General features: G+C 37.7%; 1 protein-coding gene across 2 annotated transcripts in view; it reads right to left on the bottom strand.

Annotated features, from left to right (window-relative positions):
• The window catches only part of PCSK5 (proprotein convertase subtilisin/kexin type 5), a 247,605-nt gene that overhangs the window by 71,399 nt on the left and 157,904 nt on the right, over nucleotides 1-18,302 (bottom strand). For both annotated transcript variants that reach the window (XM_037374062.1, XM_037374061.1), the window contains exons 11-15: nucleotides 17,428-17,545; nucleotides 16,182-16,370; nucleotides 7,872-8,008; nucleotides 1,764-1,907; nucleotides 235-337 (exon numbers count right to left, since the gene is read on the bottom strand). In XM_037374062.1, coding sequence (XP_037229959.1) covers nucleotides 235-337; nucleotides 1,764-1,907; nucleotides 7,872-8,008; nucleotides 16,182-16,370; nucleotides 17,428-17,545 — 691 coding nt within the window. The remainder of the gene's footprint in view (nucleotides 1-234; nucleotides 338-1,763; nucleotides 1,908-7,871; nucleotides 8,009-16,181; nucleotides 16,371-17,427; nucleotides 17,546-18,302) is intronic.

Here is an 18,302-nt window from a genome sequence, read left to right as displayed (position 1 = left end):
ATATATCTCCTTTAGAAAAAAATAATAAAGAGATGGGGAAATAATCAGAGAAGGGTATTTGAAGGCTGTACTTTAAATTGATTAGCTAGGTGGTATTTTTTTTTAACTCCCAAGAAAATTTGTCAGATTCAGTGGAAAATGAATTATCCATGACTGCAGCAAAGAGAAGAGGAAAGGAAGTTAAGATATACACTAAGAAATCTATGAAGTAAAGATTTTTTCTCTTGGTCTTACCGTGTGTTGTTCTTAGATTTGTAGTAGTAGTGCAGACAGTCAGTACAATGATCTGGTCCTGGCCCATCACACCCTACTTTACTGCATTCTGCATTGCAGGGACCTGTAATAAAATGAGAATATGGGGGGTGGGAAGGGATAAAACTTCTTGTTTAGTACTTAGCACCCCTTAAAACACAGTATTTAAATGCAGAAGGCAATTATTCTGTTTCCTTGTTTGATTTGAATTCCAAATAGTAATTTGGCTCCATCAAAAATATTTTTTAGTACCTGAAGACCTTGCAAATACTGGTCTCGGTATTTTTTCACTGTGGTTTATGATCTTCAGCAAATGTGGCATCCTCTATGGAATCTATTGAAGAGAAACTATTTCTGGATGCAAACAGATGGTTTCCTGATGAGTAACAGATCATTATGAATCTTATTCAGAAATATGTATAAGCTTCTGTAATTCATAAAAAGGAATTATTGGCAAAATCGCTTACAACAAGCAGGTCACTATAAACGATGAACAACATGATCACTGGCTACTCTGGTTACCAGCTGAGTAACAACTGGTCCAAGTGGCTACCACAACCCAACTGAACCAGCCAGCAGGGCCCAGATGCATTTTATTCTGCGCTGCTACATGCTGCAAAGGCCTCGGCTCCCCTCCAACATGAGATATTATATGATTCTATGTTTACAGTTTTCAAATAGTTACAGTTTTCAAAATAGTCCTTCCCACTATGGGAGGAGGGAACCATCCATTTCTGCCTTTATGTGGGTGAACAAAGCCAGGCAGTGAAGTTATAACGTTTATGATTGCTGTTTTCTCATGAATGAAATGTGTGGATTTTGCTAGTCACCTTGAAATTTCTCCTAACAAAAGTGAGTTTGTTTCATAGAAAACTCAAGAAGTTAGTGACATTTCCAGTAGAGATGTTAGTGTTTCATCACCTACCAAAACAAGGAGTTCAGCAGCTCTCAATCTATAATAGGGACTGGGGGTCTGACATGCTGTGGCAGGAGACTGCAATAACAGAAATTTCTGCATTGAGCTTTGTCCTGCTGTTTGCTTGCCAGAGCTACGCTTGAGATTCATCAGCTCTAATCATCTACACAATGCTCCTTATGCAGGGTTACATGTAGGAAACTGCCAACCTGACTTGTTTCGTAGTGCCAAAAATCTGTATCTGTTAAGGTCTAATGTTAAGTTTGGAAAACTTCTATAGGGATCAGTGAGAAACAACACAGATGTAGAAGATAATGTTCTTCATATACAAATATGTGTACTCATGTGTGTATACATATTTTTATATACTTATGTGAAAAGCAGTGCATTCTTCATAGTATATTAAGTGTAGCTTTAAAATATATAACACTATGCTTACAAACTTATAAGATGAAATGAAAATATCTAACTTTGAATTATGAAACAAGAAGTTAAGAATCCACTTCACTGAACATTTTACATATGTAGAGTCTCAGGTCACTGCTTCAGACTATTACATGTTTGGTGAATGTGCAGAGTAAATGAATGTACGCACCTGAATAGTCATCTGTTCCATAGTCTTCTGTAGGGTCTTCAATGGGACTAGAGCGTACTCTTTCCACTTTTGGAAAATCATTTCTTGGTGAGTAAGGCTGGATCGATGTTCCATACAGTACTAAGGACCACTCTTTCAATTTGCCTAGAAGTTAAGTATTTAAAATCTAGTTTTAGAACCCATTTCTATTTTATGTGTCCTATAAACACTTACACCTATAAAGATGAATTTGTCAGTTGGTATGAAAAAATTTCTTTTCAAGTGTCTTCAGTTTAATATAGATAGTACAATTGTTGCTTTACTATGAACTGAGAAAGCATACTTTCTTCAATCAGATCTTTACACAGTATTTTCATAGCACTTCAGCCTCTTGTTGGTCTAGTTTGTGTCATGGGCTGAACTCAATATAAAAAATAAACAACAAAACCTTTGGTCATACAGTTATTTGGAAAATCCAAACTCCACAAGGAGTTTTTGCTCTACATTTCACTTTCCCTCAGAACATTAATTATCTACTAATTATTATTTGAGATCTTTTAGCTAACTAGCTGTATTTAGAATTCTGACTTAAGAAAGTGGTTACATTTTGTTTAGTACTTAGAGCAGGGGTCCTTGAACTTTTTAGCCGGGGGGCCGGCACACAGATGCAGCGGCAGGCAGCCATCTGCGGCTGCTTGGTTTCCCCCCCCAACCCCCGGTGTGGGAGGGGGGCGGGGGGGTCTGTAAATACCGGGGGCCGGATTGAGGAGCCTGGGGGCCATATCTGGCCCGCGGGCTGTAGTTTGAGCACCCCTGACTTAGAGAATACTTCTCATTGGCTTACAGGACACATCACGATGAACATGAAAAAACTTATTTTCAAATCCCCATGGTAGAATATCAGGGTCCCCTCCCAAACCAGCATGATTTATTTATTTGCCCTAGTTAGTTGGCAGATGTATCACTGCATTGTTTGTGTTCATCACTAATATTTTATCTTCTTAGTACTTGAGTGAAGAAAGAAAAAATTGTTTGCCTGCCTGAAGCATTATCAGACTTTTTGGCAATTTATTTTGTGGAAGAATAAAGAGATAAATATGTATCAAGTCACCAGTTCAGGCTGTCACAACACGAAATGTGAACTTTCAGTCCTCACCTTTCTGTCTATACTACCAAGTGAATAAATTTTTGTGAAAGGGCAAAAGGTCTCAGGCCTGAAATAACAAAGTAATGATGCATAAAAAACCACATCCTTGCTTGAAAAGATGTAAAGTAAGTTTGGTCTTACCCTGTCTCTTGATTATATTTATCTGTGTTGGGCTAGCTAGTTCTAAATGTCAAATTCTCATCAGAAGAGAAAGGAAACAGAGGAGAGGAGCTGAGAGTATTTATTTTTTGAATTTGAAAGATCCTGTTTTGGAGGCAGTTCTGTGGTTAAAATAGTCTTCCTTTAGAACTATTATTTAAAGGGAAATGTAATCCAGGTATGTCTCTTCTTAAGAAAATCACTTAGTATACTTCATGTAAAATTAAATTCAGCCAATCTTCCTCTTCTTTCATTTTAACAATACTCAATAATTTGAGCTTTCATGTTGTTCACTTGGGCTTTTTCAACACATGCAAGCAAATTACTTTGACCTTGAAAGCAATTTTCTGTATCTTTCCCAGTGTCATCTGGTTTTCTTCATTGACATGACCAAGACAATACATTATCTCTCTGCTTTTACCTTCATCCTTCTAAGCAGTAAGCAACAATAAGAAAACCTGACAGATGATCACCCAGTTCTTTTAAATGGTTTATAATGGGGTTAAAGATGGGAAACTCTGTTATCTCTCTGTCTCTTGCCAAGCCAATTTAATCTTTCTGGGACAGAAATTTCTACACTTCATATGAAACTTTCTCTGCTCTATACTCGGTTTTTGAGAAGCAGCTTTGGGCAAGAGACTGCATCACATGACTTTTCACAGTTAAAGCAAGGCATTAATTCTAAAGAGACATTCAATCCTGATTAAAAAAATTAACTGATGAAAAGTCTACCACACCTGCTGCCAAACTACTGGCTAATTACCTTGGGTGTAAAACTGCATGCACCTTATTTTCAATTTGTCTTTTCCTACCTCTAGCACACAGCTATGTAGCTCTTTAGTCTTGATGAGATTAAAAGGACCCAAATTACATATTTTCTTCCTGTATAGACACGTGAGGATCAAGTTATATCTCAGTGTTCTTTAGAGTGATTCACGTGGGTCCTAAAAGGCACTTTTTAGGAAAGAAGTCACATAGGGAGCTCATTTTTAACCAGATATGCAGTCATCTCTACATCTTTTTCAAAGCTACAGCTTCTCCACTTGTAGTTTCTGTCCTTGTTTTTTAACCCATTTCAATACCATAGGAACCATAATGTACTGGATGCAATCAAAAAATGTGTGTTTTGCTAAGCTATTCAGATTTTTTCATCCTAGTCATTATTGCTTCAAAGATCATTAAACTTCCCAAGGGCTGATTTCATACTTCCAGAACACTGATAAAAACACTGAATACTCAAAAAAACTATTTGCAAAGACCCACTAAAATTAACCACAGGTAAAGATGATCCTCAGACACAGTGTATTCTGTCTGGGCTGTATGCACATGGAAGGGCTTGTACTAACATTACTGCGCGAGGGATTGGTCCTTTGAATGTATACCCAATGCCAAGGGGCAGTGAGAGGGATAACACAGGGTCTCTCGGGTGTTTAGTTTCCTTTTAAGAATGGTTCACTAAATAAAGAGGGGGGAAATTCATGTGACTTGCCAGCAAATAAATGAAGTCTGCCTCAAGGCAGGTTTAATTTGCACAATGAAAATATTTCAATAACTAAGTATATATACATACACACATACACTTTTATAATGGATAAACAAAGTGTGCATGTTTAAGCCAAAATCTTTCTTTCCCCATTTTTGGCCAATTCCATCATTTAGTTTGGCTAGACTAATCCTTTACCCTGCTTGTATTTAGTATGCAACAAAGGTCCCACATTGTATGTATAGGAGAAAGGGCATATCACATTGTTTCACAGCAAGCACATGTCCACCTCCATAAACTCTACAGAATTAAATGCAGAAATCACATGCACTGCTTTTATGAACTGGACCCTGCATTACTTTACAGGCAACAGATGTGGCATTACCTTGCCAATGCAGCAATATGATGACATGCTGGCTCTTTGTTCTCAATTTGATTACAGGAAAACTGCAGCTTTTAATTATAAGACCTTTCAATAGCTAAATAAATGCACACAACATGGAACAGGCATAATGGTGATATCAGTGTGATAAACTGCAGGCTATGGTGATAAACTTGAGGCACCATGAACTGTGTGTAAGCACCTTTTGTTTACTTCACATTCTGTTCAGTGCGGAGGCTAACCCCAAAATGCCCAGCTGAGTTTGTGCACCTAACACCTGGCAGGCACTTCCAAATCTTTCCAACCAGAAGTACTACTGGACAGCTTCCACCACAGGGCAAGCGCTGCTCTAGAAAGTTGAGGGACATATATTATAAAACAGTATACAATGAACCAGGATCCAAATTCACAATCAGACTGCATCTTTTCAAAGCCAAATATCTGTAAAAACCTAACCAGTCTCAACTACTGTTTCACATTGTGGTTAAAAGAAGGTAAAGAGTAAGCTTTCCAGCGGGACATCTTCAGTGTGTCACCTTCTTCCAGAACCCCTGACTGTGCAGGTCTACTTTCCCCACATCCCCTGGCCTTACTGCCCTTTTCTTCCAGAGCTGGATCTTCAGGCTTTAGTCCTCTAGGAGCAAGAGAAATCAGTCATATGATACTAACTACTGTAGCACTGAGAAGTGTGTATATATAAAGTATTGAAATCAATAAATCAGTAAGATCTATACAACTATGTATGTAAAAGAGGAGCGTGCAGGAACAAGCTTTACAGTGTAAAGCTGGAAATGTAGCTGGTCACTTTTAGACTGTCCTGGTGACATAGAAGGGTTGTTAAGGATGTCTGGAGAATAGCCTGTGTGAACAGTTTGCAAAATGGCTCCATGCTACCTCTTCTCTAGGCTTTAGTACAGGGATTGTGCCAGGGGAGAGAGAAGAGGGTAATAGCTGAAACATATTGCACTATGGCTCTGCTTCTTGGCTGTTGGAAGAACCACGGAGTTCCAGTACAATCGCAGGTGAGGAGCTACCTGAAATTGTCCTTCAAGCCAGAGATACTCTTTGCTGTGTCAGGAATAACAAGTACAAGAAGGAGTTGAAAAATATTGACTGTTTTTTTGGTAATCTCATTAAATTACTTAGTTGTTGTGTAATACCTCCCCTCTATCAAATTCTTAAGCACTTCAGTTTGCATTTTAGTCAATGTTTCTTTGTGCTTTTTCATGTAGTAGAAACAATAAAAGTACTTAGTGAGGCTCATTTGAATAGTTTTAATGACTTCCAATAACCTATTAATTCAGGAACAAACATACTTAAAAATCCCCTGCTGTTAAGTTTACAAAGATATATTTTTATAGCTTCAAGTACTTTAAGTTAACATCTATGTCTCCAAATTCAGAACTGATTTTTAGCAAATCAGTTAGAAAACTTTTACTGCAAGTTTACTTAGCTGCCTGAGATGGAATCTATCTTTTATTTCACTGAATTATAAAATAATTCTATGGCAAATGTCATTTTAATCCTAAATATATTTCATACCAGAATTCTTATAATTATTTGTTATCTATCAGAAAGCAGCAGTCAACTAGATTTGTCACTTTCAATGTAATATTATTGAATTCTGACATGCTGTCCAAATAGAGTGTTAATTTAAATTTAGTGATAAATGATTTCCAATACATCAGTAGTATTCGCCTCTCTAACATGTTTTAATCTAGATTATTTGTTTATCTGATATTTCACCTTTGATTATTTTTATTAAATGGTTTCTACCTATTTTGATGTGAGACTCCAAAGGAAAGACTACACGCAGTGTCCATGCATAAACAGTGGTATTTTTGTCTGTGTATAATATATCTATTTCAAAATGGTTTTTAAGGTTTTAATTTTCAGTAAGACCAAAGGCAAGTATATACTCATTTCTCACAACCAGCAAATAGAAATAAGCATGTACTCCTGTAAATGTCTTTGAAAGCCCTTCTCTCAATCTCCATTTCTTTCAAAGTGCTCATACTGAAATATGTGAATGAAACTGTGCAGTGGGAATTAAAAGCAGAATGTCTGTAGCCTCAAAAATTCTTACTAGGAGCACAGTTTGTAAGTGGGCAAATGCCAGGTCTGCCCATACACACGGGAGCATGATGCAACTTACCAGTGGTAGCAAGCTGTGAATTTCTTTGTCTTGTATGGTGGGACTTTCTAGTTGTGTAAGCACTGACAAATGCCACTTTTTCATATGGTTAGGATAAAAAATACAAAGCAAAGAAAACCAACATGTAAATAAATTTCTGGGCCCTATTTAGCTGATACAGGCCAAGAAAATATGAGCCCTGTATCAGCCATGAAAATCACAGGCAATATCAGCAAAGCAGAGTAACTCTGGGCTCCTCTAACATGTTGAAGACCTGTATGATAAATCTATATCCAACATCCAAGAAAACAGATGCCTGCATATGGAGATAATAAACTTCTTTCAAAGGTGGTACATGCAGTTTCATGCAGTTTTGTAGCTTTGTCCTTGAAAACTGCATCTAGGAAAGATTTGGCTTTCTTTAAAGTGGCTTTCTTTAAAGCACCGACTGTTGGCAGTCTGTCAGATGGTACAGGGGTCTGTCTCTGCTTGAAGAATTCATGTCTGGTATGGTGTAGCTCTGAATTGCCAAAGCCTTTTTTCCTACTGTGAAGCAACACATGTGACTGCAAGAAAGAGGGCGGTTTACCCCTGAGATGAAATTCCCTATGGAAACCAGAAGTAAATTCAGAGTAAAAGAGAACCACATATCTTAAAGCAATGGAAAAATGAAGAGTGTATTGAAAACTGAAATTAAGAATAATGCTCTTCACAGCTCTGCCTTCACACTAAAAGCAGTGAGATGTTCCAACTGTAAATAAAAGATAGAAATCAATCAAGGCAGTATTAGCAACTGCAAGCCCAAATAAAGGTTACAGTCATACCTGGAGTCTTGAAATTTCTCAGCTGAGATGGAGTGTCACAGATTTCCAAGATCCAGTCACCTGCTGCTTTTTCACTCCAGCAATGAGTAGTCATAAACTCCCAGTTTTTGAATCCTTCCATGGAATGATCAAATAGCCTAAATAAAATCATGACATTATTTTAATAATGTTTAATATTAATGTCTTATTTATTAGTTTTTACTTATTAATTTATTTAAAAATTAATACATTTTAAATAATGATTAAAAAAATAATGACATTTTATTTGAGGAGCTAAGCCTCCCAGTCTGCAATGTCTTGAATGACATACTAATTAGCCAGTTCATTCATCTGTGTCTTTACATAATGCCACTCATGATGGTTTTCACACACATATTTCAAGTACACTCAACAGTTCCTTATCGTTTTGATGGAAAAGATTCCTTACTTGTCATCATTTGTCATAACGTTAAAGAGTAAGGAAATAGAATGCATTTTAAGAAAAAATAGCAATTGCTAAACCTGTTTAATAGGATTCATGTGTCTTGGGAAAAGTGCATACAATACAGCATATCCCTTGCTTTAACAGAGTGATGTAAATAGAAACAACTCTTAAGTTGGAAAATTGCTGTAATATTTATTTTTGGCTTTGGATCAGAATACTCAAAAGGGGTTTAAGAACAATAAAAAGTATTAAGTGACTGAGACAATATTAGCAATTCAATATGTGTGACTTCTTGTCAGGACATAAATGCAACTGAAACATTGGTCTTAAACCCCAAACGACCAAGGTATCACTCTCTTCAAACACTTGGAAGAATTGGGTTTAGGTGAAACTGAGACACTAATGGCATCTAATGGTTTAATCTAGCCAACAACATTACGATAATTTAATTACCTAGGTTGCAGGTGAAGAGGTTGGAGCTTAGGCCTGGATTATGGTAATTTCTAATATGGTGGCCCAGTTCAGAGGCTGTAATGTGATGCTGATCCCATGAGGGAAGGGGAAGTAGGACTGACCAGAGATTTTATTATCTAAAACTGTAATTTATTAATGAGATTTTGGGAAGACACAAGAAAATTTTCACTTTTATTCAGTGCTCACAGCGTGTTGCCAGGTACCCCAAAGCCATTGATGGGAGGTGCACTCTGATCAAGACTGTTGCCTCCAATAAAATGGCACAGCTCAGCTTTAAAAAATACATATATATATACACATCCACATGCAAGCATGTATCTATATTTCTATACAGATACATCCATGTAAGTACATATAAATTTTTATATATGTATATATACACATAGATATATATGTATGTATGTTTATCACTATTTTAATTTGGACTTTATTGTGAAAATTCCACTGGTAATAGCTATGCTTGAATTTTTTTCATAAAACAAGATTTCTACAGTAGAAAATCCAATAAATTTAAAACCCTTTTCCATAAAATAGAGAAAAATCTAGTATTAGACTACAAAAATACTATATTTTGCACTCACATGATTCTTTACTATCAATTTCTAAGCTAATTCAAGCTTTAGTCTAAAAAGGTTGTGAAGTTCAGTAAACACTGGGAAAGCAGGATACTTTCATAGCAATGTATGCGTCAACTTCTCGCAAAAATTGCCATACAGGATGTCAATAAAATGCCATGCTTATTGCTGAAAACTTTGGTCAGTCAAAGGCACAGGGTCAGGTACTGCATATCCACACTTACTGCAACAGGACCTGCATGGACCTGCATGCCTGGTGCACTTTATAGTGCTCAGCCTAAAGCTGGTTTTCACGCTCTCATTTATGCAAACTTTTTCCATTTTAAATGAATGTCTGTAATAATACTCTGTTTTATTAGTTTTATATTATTTAAATAAAATTAAAATATAGAAATATATTTTGAATTAGGGTTTATTGTGACTGATTATTGGGTGAGATTTTCTTCTCATGACGTTTTGTGCCTCTATGTGTGTGCGTATATATTCTGCCAGCAGAATTGTCCTGTTTCATGTCACTGCTAAATCAGTTATTTAAATACAGCACATCCCACAAACACATGGCACACATAATTTACTGAAAGAGTAGAAATTATTATGCAGTTATTACCCCATGTCTGTATGTAAGTATGTTCAATTGAAATCATTAGGTAGGTTATTTCTGACAGTTAGTCAATTTATCATGCCATGTTTTGCTGATAACAAATGTATTACTTTCTGAACACTGTCAATCTGTCAAGGCAGCAATAGTTCTCTTTGCCATTGTGGCAACTAAATAATATAGTATTATGTAAGCACTGTACAATTGTAAATTCTGTATTCACTGGGCTTCCATTCACATACATAGAAATGGAAGTTGCTGTTTATTTTTCTGTAGTTAGTTCAATATTTCTCACAGTGTTTTTTGTTTAAGGTTGTTTATTTGGCATGTTTTGGAATTATAAAATGGTTTCATATTTCCCATTTAATATTGCATCAACCTTTTAAGTAATTTTGGTAGGAAGAGACAAAAATCTCTTATGACTTTATCATAGGTATATAAAACCACCTTTACCCAAAATATTCTATGGCTGAAACTGTAAGCTTTCATATCTCCATCCATGGAAATGGGGAAAATTAGCAGCTTTCTCATCTGCATGTGTCAGGGAAGATCACTTAAAACTTCTGTGTGTGGATCTAAAGACAATGTATTTAAAAGGTATGCATACACATATTTTTTATTTTAAATTTCCATTTTACATCTGGTTATCACAGTTAATTATATGAAGCAATGGGGATCTCTAAGCTGTCGTGATAAAGCTGTTTGGAGAAGAGTAGCATGAACAATAGGGTACAGTGCTCGCCAGCTTGAAATAATGGATAGTACAGCAACCACCATCTTTAAATATGGAGAGCTTGTTCCCTGGGACCACACATATCCACATGAAATGCTCCATCATGACCTATAGACATGTCAGACTGCTGAGCTTCATACACCACACTGGTCAACTAGTTGCATGACTGATACTTATAGCTGTCTTAAAAGCTGCACATGTTTTCCTATTGAATTTGCAGTAAACCTGCAGAAACTTCACTCCAGGCAGAAATCTTAATGCAAGAGCATGAATGAACCTGTTGCCATACATATACAGACTTCTCCTACCTTATCCTGCATTTGAAAATGGACACCTGATTAGGCCAAGGGCAATAGGGGACCCTGACTGTCCATCACACAATCCAGTTTATTCCAAGTGAAACTCAATGTAGTAAGTGTTATAGGAAGATTGAGGCTGGGTTAATTTTCATAAAGCTGGGAAAAAATTCATTCATTCTTACTACAGTAGCTGGGGCAAGTGTATCTGCAGGAAGTAGAAATTCTAGGCATTCTTCTTCCACCTCTCTTAAACAGCTCTTCTCTTTTCTGTTCAGTTCAGTACAGACCTTGGAAGCAGAGATATTTAGCTGGATCCTACATATGTCCTTAGCCACTTGTCTTTACTCCTGCTTCAACTGGAAAATTAGGTCAAACTTTCAATGATGGGTTCAAATTTTCCACTAAAACTGAACTTGAGATATTAAATTCTAAAGCTAATACATGCCTACTCTGCAGATCCCTGATGAATTCTTTACTAGTCTCAGTCAGCAAAGGCATGTGTCACACTAAATCTCAGATACGCTGCACTTCATTTTCCCCCACATTATTCTTTGAGCAAGTTCCAGGATCAATTTGAGAGTTACATGGAAGATAGTGTCACTTACATGCATTCATTTACTCGTTTGTATATAAATCCCATTAGCCCTTTCTGCAGAGGTGTGCAAATCAACAATATTTTTTCTCCTCTTTGATAATGAAAATAAAAAGTTTTTTTTTTTTTTTTAAAATTGATGTTGTGTCTGTAGTATCCCCAGAGCTCTTCAGCCTATCTACAACTAGTACTGCCAGGGTACAACAACAAAAAATAATTTTAAAATGTATTGACCTTGCAATTACAGTTCAAAGAATGGTTAGTAGAAAGGTAGTGGGATGTCTATTCACATTCCCCGGCAAAAAAAAAAAAAAAAAAAAAAAAAAAGAAAGAGAAAGAGAAAGAAAATAGATATAGACAACCTGAATGAAATAAAACATTGCAAGTATGAGTTGGGAGAGATAATTTTCTGAGAACTGCTTCATCCTGTAGACATAGCACAAGCACAGGATTGCTGTTTGGTCATCCTGGACTTAATAATACCACCACAAAGTCCTTTTCAGTTAGTGTGTAAGGTTCAGCATGACAGCTGGCCCTATCCTTTTCATCATATTTGGATACATGAAATGTTGTTTTTGTTTATTAGAGTGTAATGTGTAAACTGCAATAAAAATGTAAGATAGCCTGGTCCGGAAATCAAAATGTGCTTCTATGAGAAAAACGTTTCCTCTACTGATTCACCAAGACTTTTTATGAAGCAAACTAGGAAGTAAGATTAGGTGAGAATAACTTGGGTTTGATCTAAGAGGAGGGTATTGTTAAAACATTGATTATCTGAAGTTTCATGATAGGAAAAAGATGGTCATGAAAATACTTCCCTTTGTTACTAAACAGAGGTATTATTAATATCAGTGGCATATAAGCATAGGAAGCTAGTGGCCTGGAAACTTGCCACCACGTGGCTAAAGAATTTCAGTTACGCAGTTCGAATGGCAGCAGCTGCTTTAAATTTAAAGGGCAAGGATTAAACAAGCCATGACTTCAGTGGGAGATAAACGAGCCCCAAGTTTGCTTCTTTTATCCTCTTTGTATTTAGCTTCTTGTCCATAACTCCTATACTGAATGTTTGTTAGAACTGACCTTGGTATGTCTCAAAAGCACTCAGAAACCCATGCTGCCAGATCCAATGGCCTATTGTTTTTAGAAAGGGGATACTGTTCCCCTCTGGACTTTATTGTGGCCTCACCCTCACACCAGCCAGCACTTTCCAAGCCTGTATTTTCCTCTGCTGCAGTACATCCAATGTAATCATGTTTAGTACTTTCCAAACAACAAAGCAGATGTTCCCTGTAATGCAGTTTTTGAAGAATGCACGAGGCTCAAGCCAGTGACAGTGTAATCCACCAAATGCCTGCAAAGGAATCCACACTGACTCTGACTAACAAGTTTTCTTACTGAAGTCATTTTAAGTGATGCCAACATTAAGGATAAAATATGCAGAAAAAAGGCCAGATACTGCCTTGAGGGACCTACATGTCAATGCACCAGAAACTACACAGTGACTCTTCTTCCAGAATTGGTGGAGAAGCACACATATGTAAAATATACCTTTTGCACTTTAAGACATTTTACCAGCAAACTGTTTCAAATTAAACCCAGATGAGTAACAGTAAAGCAATGAGGTTTTCCCTGGGTTCAGTAAAAACAGCTGGTATTGCTGCTATTAATCATGTGCGTGTGCATTAAAAGGTCTTGTACATCTGAGAAAAGCATCTCAGTCAGGTAGTAGCAACATACAACAGCGTCTGGGACCTTTACCTATAAACCCCACCCCCCAGACCGCTTACTGCCAATGCATCCTTCATGCTACTTGTACTTGAATGCATTTATTCTGATGCCCTCCTCAATAGTACTTTAAAAATCAAATGCCTCATAACTAAATTCTCATGTTAGTGAATAGAAACACTCCTACTCTGAGTTTTATTTCATAACATGATACTAAAACATAAACTCAACAACACTCACTATACTACTAACTGTAAGACCACTAAACTGGAAGACTTCTTCCAGCAAGACCAAATAAAACAAGCCTTGAAATACCATTTTGAAAAGTACTGTGCCCATACTTATCATTTTACCCTAAGGGCGGGCTTGGGAAGACTTCAGATATTTCAGACCTAGAGTCTGCAAAATACCTTTATTCCTTAATATTAGTAGCCCAGAGTTGCTTGTTTCAGCCAAATGTGATGAACAAGTCAGTGTATCTCTGAAGCTTGCACGGGAAGGGAATTTTGGTGTGACTGTGAGTATTCAATCTGTCATGAATAATTTGGGTTTTGGAAAGTGGCAAAACATTAAAAGGCCTTTCAGGTTTCTTTGTTTCCTGGTTAGCCTTCTGATAGCATAGGATAAGAAACAGCTGAACATCACCTTATTTTAATACATATATTTGCATTCTCTCTCTCTACCACAGGTACAGAAAATAATTATTTTCTAAGGTGCAGGGGTTATGAAGAGACTGACTGAATTAAACTTTGTACATATTCCACATACCAGTCATCACCAGAGCTGAACTGTGAATACTGGAATGTCTTTATCTCCCACTTGCTGTGAGTCAGCTGCAAGACATGAAAGCCTAGAGCCAAAAGTTAGCTGTGTTAAGACCACTGGGTTTACACAAGATTGTTTTCTTTGGATACCTAGTTGGAGGACTTTTAATTTTTTTCATTCTGAAGCATGGAAGCACTGCTGTATGAAAATGGAATAGAAAACTAAAGAAGAATTTCTTTAAACAGAAAAACAAAAGCCTGTTTCATAACCACTTAGAGGGAAGAAGTCTGCCTCTGCAATGGTCAGCAGAGGACAAAGTCTTTCTTCAGCATAGCAGGGAGATCCACAGATGTGTGTGCCCATGGGCTTTATCAGCAAGACACTGAGAACACTCATAATGAAACACAGGAGATATTCTAGAGGGCCCCAGAATTCCAGGACAACTTTCTCTCCATTGGGTGAATTAATGTCTACAGCTTGAAGAGTATTTTCAGTAGACCTTTTCTTTTAAATGAACCTAATCTCTAATGGAAATGTGAATTCACACTTCAATCAGAACCAAGCCCATTTGAGCTCCGCTTGTCTCCAAACCAGGTCCTTCCTTTCAAGAGGAAAGAGAAGTCCTGCCACTGAGGGACAGGAAGACACACAAGTCTCCAGGCGAGATAGTCACTATATCAGCAAATCTGACTAGGGGAATGTGGATGATGAAGCAGTCTGGAAATCAGGCCACTCCCAATTCATTAAAAGTCCTGGAGAGCAGGACTGGGGATATAAACTTTTTTGAAGACGTGAATGTGATGGCAGAAGAGCCCTCACAATATAGGTTTCAACACATGGCAGCTTTTGCTGTTTCTGAGATATATAACATCAATTAGTACGGTGTGGGAACCATGTTTTGCATACAGCCAAATGACAGTCATCTAAATCTGCTAGTCACCAAGGAAAAATAATTTCCTATCATACTATGTCCCATAGTAATTTCTAGCCAGCTGGAGAAGTATAGAAGCATTTCTTATAGTAACTTATTTGCACATTTGGAAATGGGGTAGAGTTTGGGAAGATTTCTGGGATTTCTTAGTGCTTTAACCATCCTTGGTAGGAGTCAGTGCTCTTGATCAATGATCTAGCAAGATTTATTTGGGAAGGACTGCCAGTGTTTTCTTCCATGAAAATTTCTGCTAGGAGACCAGAGAAATAGAAATATCACTGGGAAGTCTTTCCGTTTGCTGAGGATAAATACTAATGATGCATCTCATATCCAGGGACTGAAATTGTACTAATATTGGAAACGCTGCGTTGGATAAAGAGATACTTGTGTGAGCCCAGTTTGGGAAAAGGCAATTCGATGCTGTGTCACAGTTTCTCCAAGAACCTAACACAGAGGTGATGGGATGAGAAAAAGGACTGCTATTTCTTAGTGGTTGTTGTTAGAGGGGCTGGACAAGCAAGTATCCATCACAGATCTGTGGGATGAAGGAAACTGCTGACTTCTAAAAAACTGAGGAGACTGTTTAAAAACGGACCCTTTAATTTAAAAGTACTAGTGCAACTTCTCAGCATTGTTCTGCTAGGAGCATTTGATAGGTTGAGCATACTACTTCAATATGCAAGGGGAAAAAAAGGATATGGAAATTGGTAATATTGGGAGTCATAACCATATTCACAAAGCTTAAAGAAAATAGAAGTAGAGAGCTACTCTTCTGTCAGATTTTTATTACTAGTGAACAAAGGATAAGAAAGGAGAAAAATGAAAAATAAGTGCCAATAGTATGTAGAAACACACTTCCGTTCAACTTCTTTCTGTAACACTAAGCCTATTATTATTTCTTCACATTTTCCAGCATCTAATACTTGATGAGACACACAAGACTTTGAAATTGGCTAATATTTGTTTTGGAGATGATGTCCTTCACCAGCTTTACAGCCTAGTCTTCTACTGATAAAGGCAAAGATACTGAAGTTCATTTGTGCTTCACTATCCCCATCTCTCTCAGAAAAAATAATTAGTCTGTGTCTGCCAGCAAACCTACTGTAACAGCTTGACTGTTCTTTGCTGATGCTGCAATTTCAGTGCAGGCTGTGCATGCTGAGTGGACTGTGAAGTTGCGTTGTCATACTATACCTGTTGGCCAAGAGCTGTGACCTAGTTCCAGAAGGAGAGGTTAGGTAAATTGCCAAGTCTCCACGTCGAGGGTGAGTAATAGTGATGCGTACAACAACATGCTCCAAGTAGATCACATGGTGGTTAGGATTATCTGAACAGCCAGTAGCTTTGTAAATTGAACGGACAATGCTGTCAGGTCGTATTGTCCTATAACAAGCATATAAAACAACATCAGCATTTCTTGCTTGTTCTGTAAAATAAGACAACTGCATCTTTTTTGCTTAGTAGTGAATGACAGTGTTGGACGATTGTTTCTGAGAAGTCAGTAGCTATAACTGTTTTAGCACTTCTGAGCTGAAACTATCATCATGGTAATTATCTTACTGCAGCTAATGGGAACTACCTGGCTTTCTGTTAAGCGTGTACACATGCTAAAAGAGGACACTGAAAAACCTGTAATAGGAATAAGCCTTTGGGACAGAGCATTTTTGCGGATTAGTGGCCAGCTGAGAATTGTTGGGATTGTCATGGGATCACAGCTGGTTGTTAAGCCCCAGGAAATGCCTGGCATAGCCATGGTCCTTGCTTACGTAATAGCAAGTATTGCATGTTAACTGTACCAAATGGCATCTAACTCAGCCGGTTTTAACTGGCACGACATCCTTGCAGACTATGCCAGTTATGGATCGAGGCTGTCAGGCATATTTATCAAAATATAATCCTAATGCTTTGCAAGTGTGCCTTATAACTGATGCTGTCTCTGTGTCCAGAGTGCACACACAGAACTTTGGTCTTAAACCTGGTTCTAAAGAGACCCTATCCTAGCAAGCAGAAACCAGTTTAGTCTTTGCATCTGAGCTAGAGACTCTCCTGAAACTGTTTGAAGGAGGTGATATCATGAAGTATTTTAATGAGAGTATTTGCTTCTTAGATACTGGACTGGTACTCATCTTACAAAAGTGACTGCAGTGCACTCAACCAAACATTCTTCTTTGGGTGCATGATCTACACCAGAATCAATCATTATCCAGCCTGGTTGTTTTACACTTTCAACTTCTGGGGTGCCTTTTACACTAGGGCCTTTTTCCAAGCACTACAGGGAAGCAATGTTTACAGGCAAATGATGTGGCATCTGTGAAGGTGGCAGAGATCCCCAGTATAGTTTTCAACATGACACATTACACACAGTGCAAGGGAGGGGTAAATTATACCCAATTTCTCTCCATAAGTTTATGTCAGCAAGAGTTTTGGCAGCGGGTATTACTTGATTTGCCGATCTGTGTTCTCCACACACACATGCTGTGGAGGGACCGTTGTCCACTTTTCTGCTTCTATCACCATTGCTTCAGCATCCATCAGTCCAAATCCATAGAGGTGGCTCACTGCAAGGTACAAAAAGAATGGCTGCAATTACAGCATAAAACCTTGTTTTTCATCACAGACTGATTCCAGAGGCTCATACCCTAACAGGAGCTGCTTCTTTTCTACTTTTTCCTTGCTTTCGCAGAAAGCTCAAAAATGTCCCTGACAGAAATAATAATGACTATATCTAATTCATTCACTGAATCTGTTCACTGCTTTATTACAGAAGCAGCAAATACCGTCACGAATAACACTGCCATGAATAACATGACAAGCATGGACCAGAACCGCAGAACACCAGGAAGTACAGTTGCCTCTGATTACCCTTTGTCCACGTGCCCAGTCCTCTTGTATGACATACTGTCAAAAAGTGTAAGGAACCAGAGGAGGTTTATTTCTGTTACTCAAATACCAAACACATGCAGGTACATAAACACTGAAGGTAATAGAGACAATAAGTTTAAGAAGGAACAGACTGTCTATTGTAACTGCTGTGTGCTCTTAAATTCCACGAGTATAAGCAGCACGTGGATGCTCTCCTATTTCTGTATGCAATATGGTTGCCACTGGACAGCCAGCCAGCTAGATCCAACAACACCCTAAAGCTGTCTGTGTGATGAAGGTGAAAAGCAATGGTATTTGAAGGCCAGGGCCCAAAAGACAATCTGGTTCCCATGCCACATCTATGTCAGAAAAGCTCCTTCCTCTACCTCCTTTGTAGATCTGCAGATGAAGTTAGTGCTGGAAAGACCTGTTAACAGTGCTGTTGACCTCTTG

Source organism: Falco rusticolus, chromosome Z (assembly GCF_015220075.1).
Source record: "Falco rusticolus isolate bFalRus1 chromosome Z, bFalRus1.pri, whole genome shotgun sequence".
NCBI classification, from domain to species: Eukaryota; Metazoa; Chordata; class Aves; order Falconiformes; family Falconidae; genus Falco; species Falco rusticolus.
Note: the sequence above shows the minus strand (reverse complement) of the source record. Positions and strands in the feature narration are given on the sequence as shown.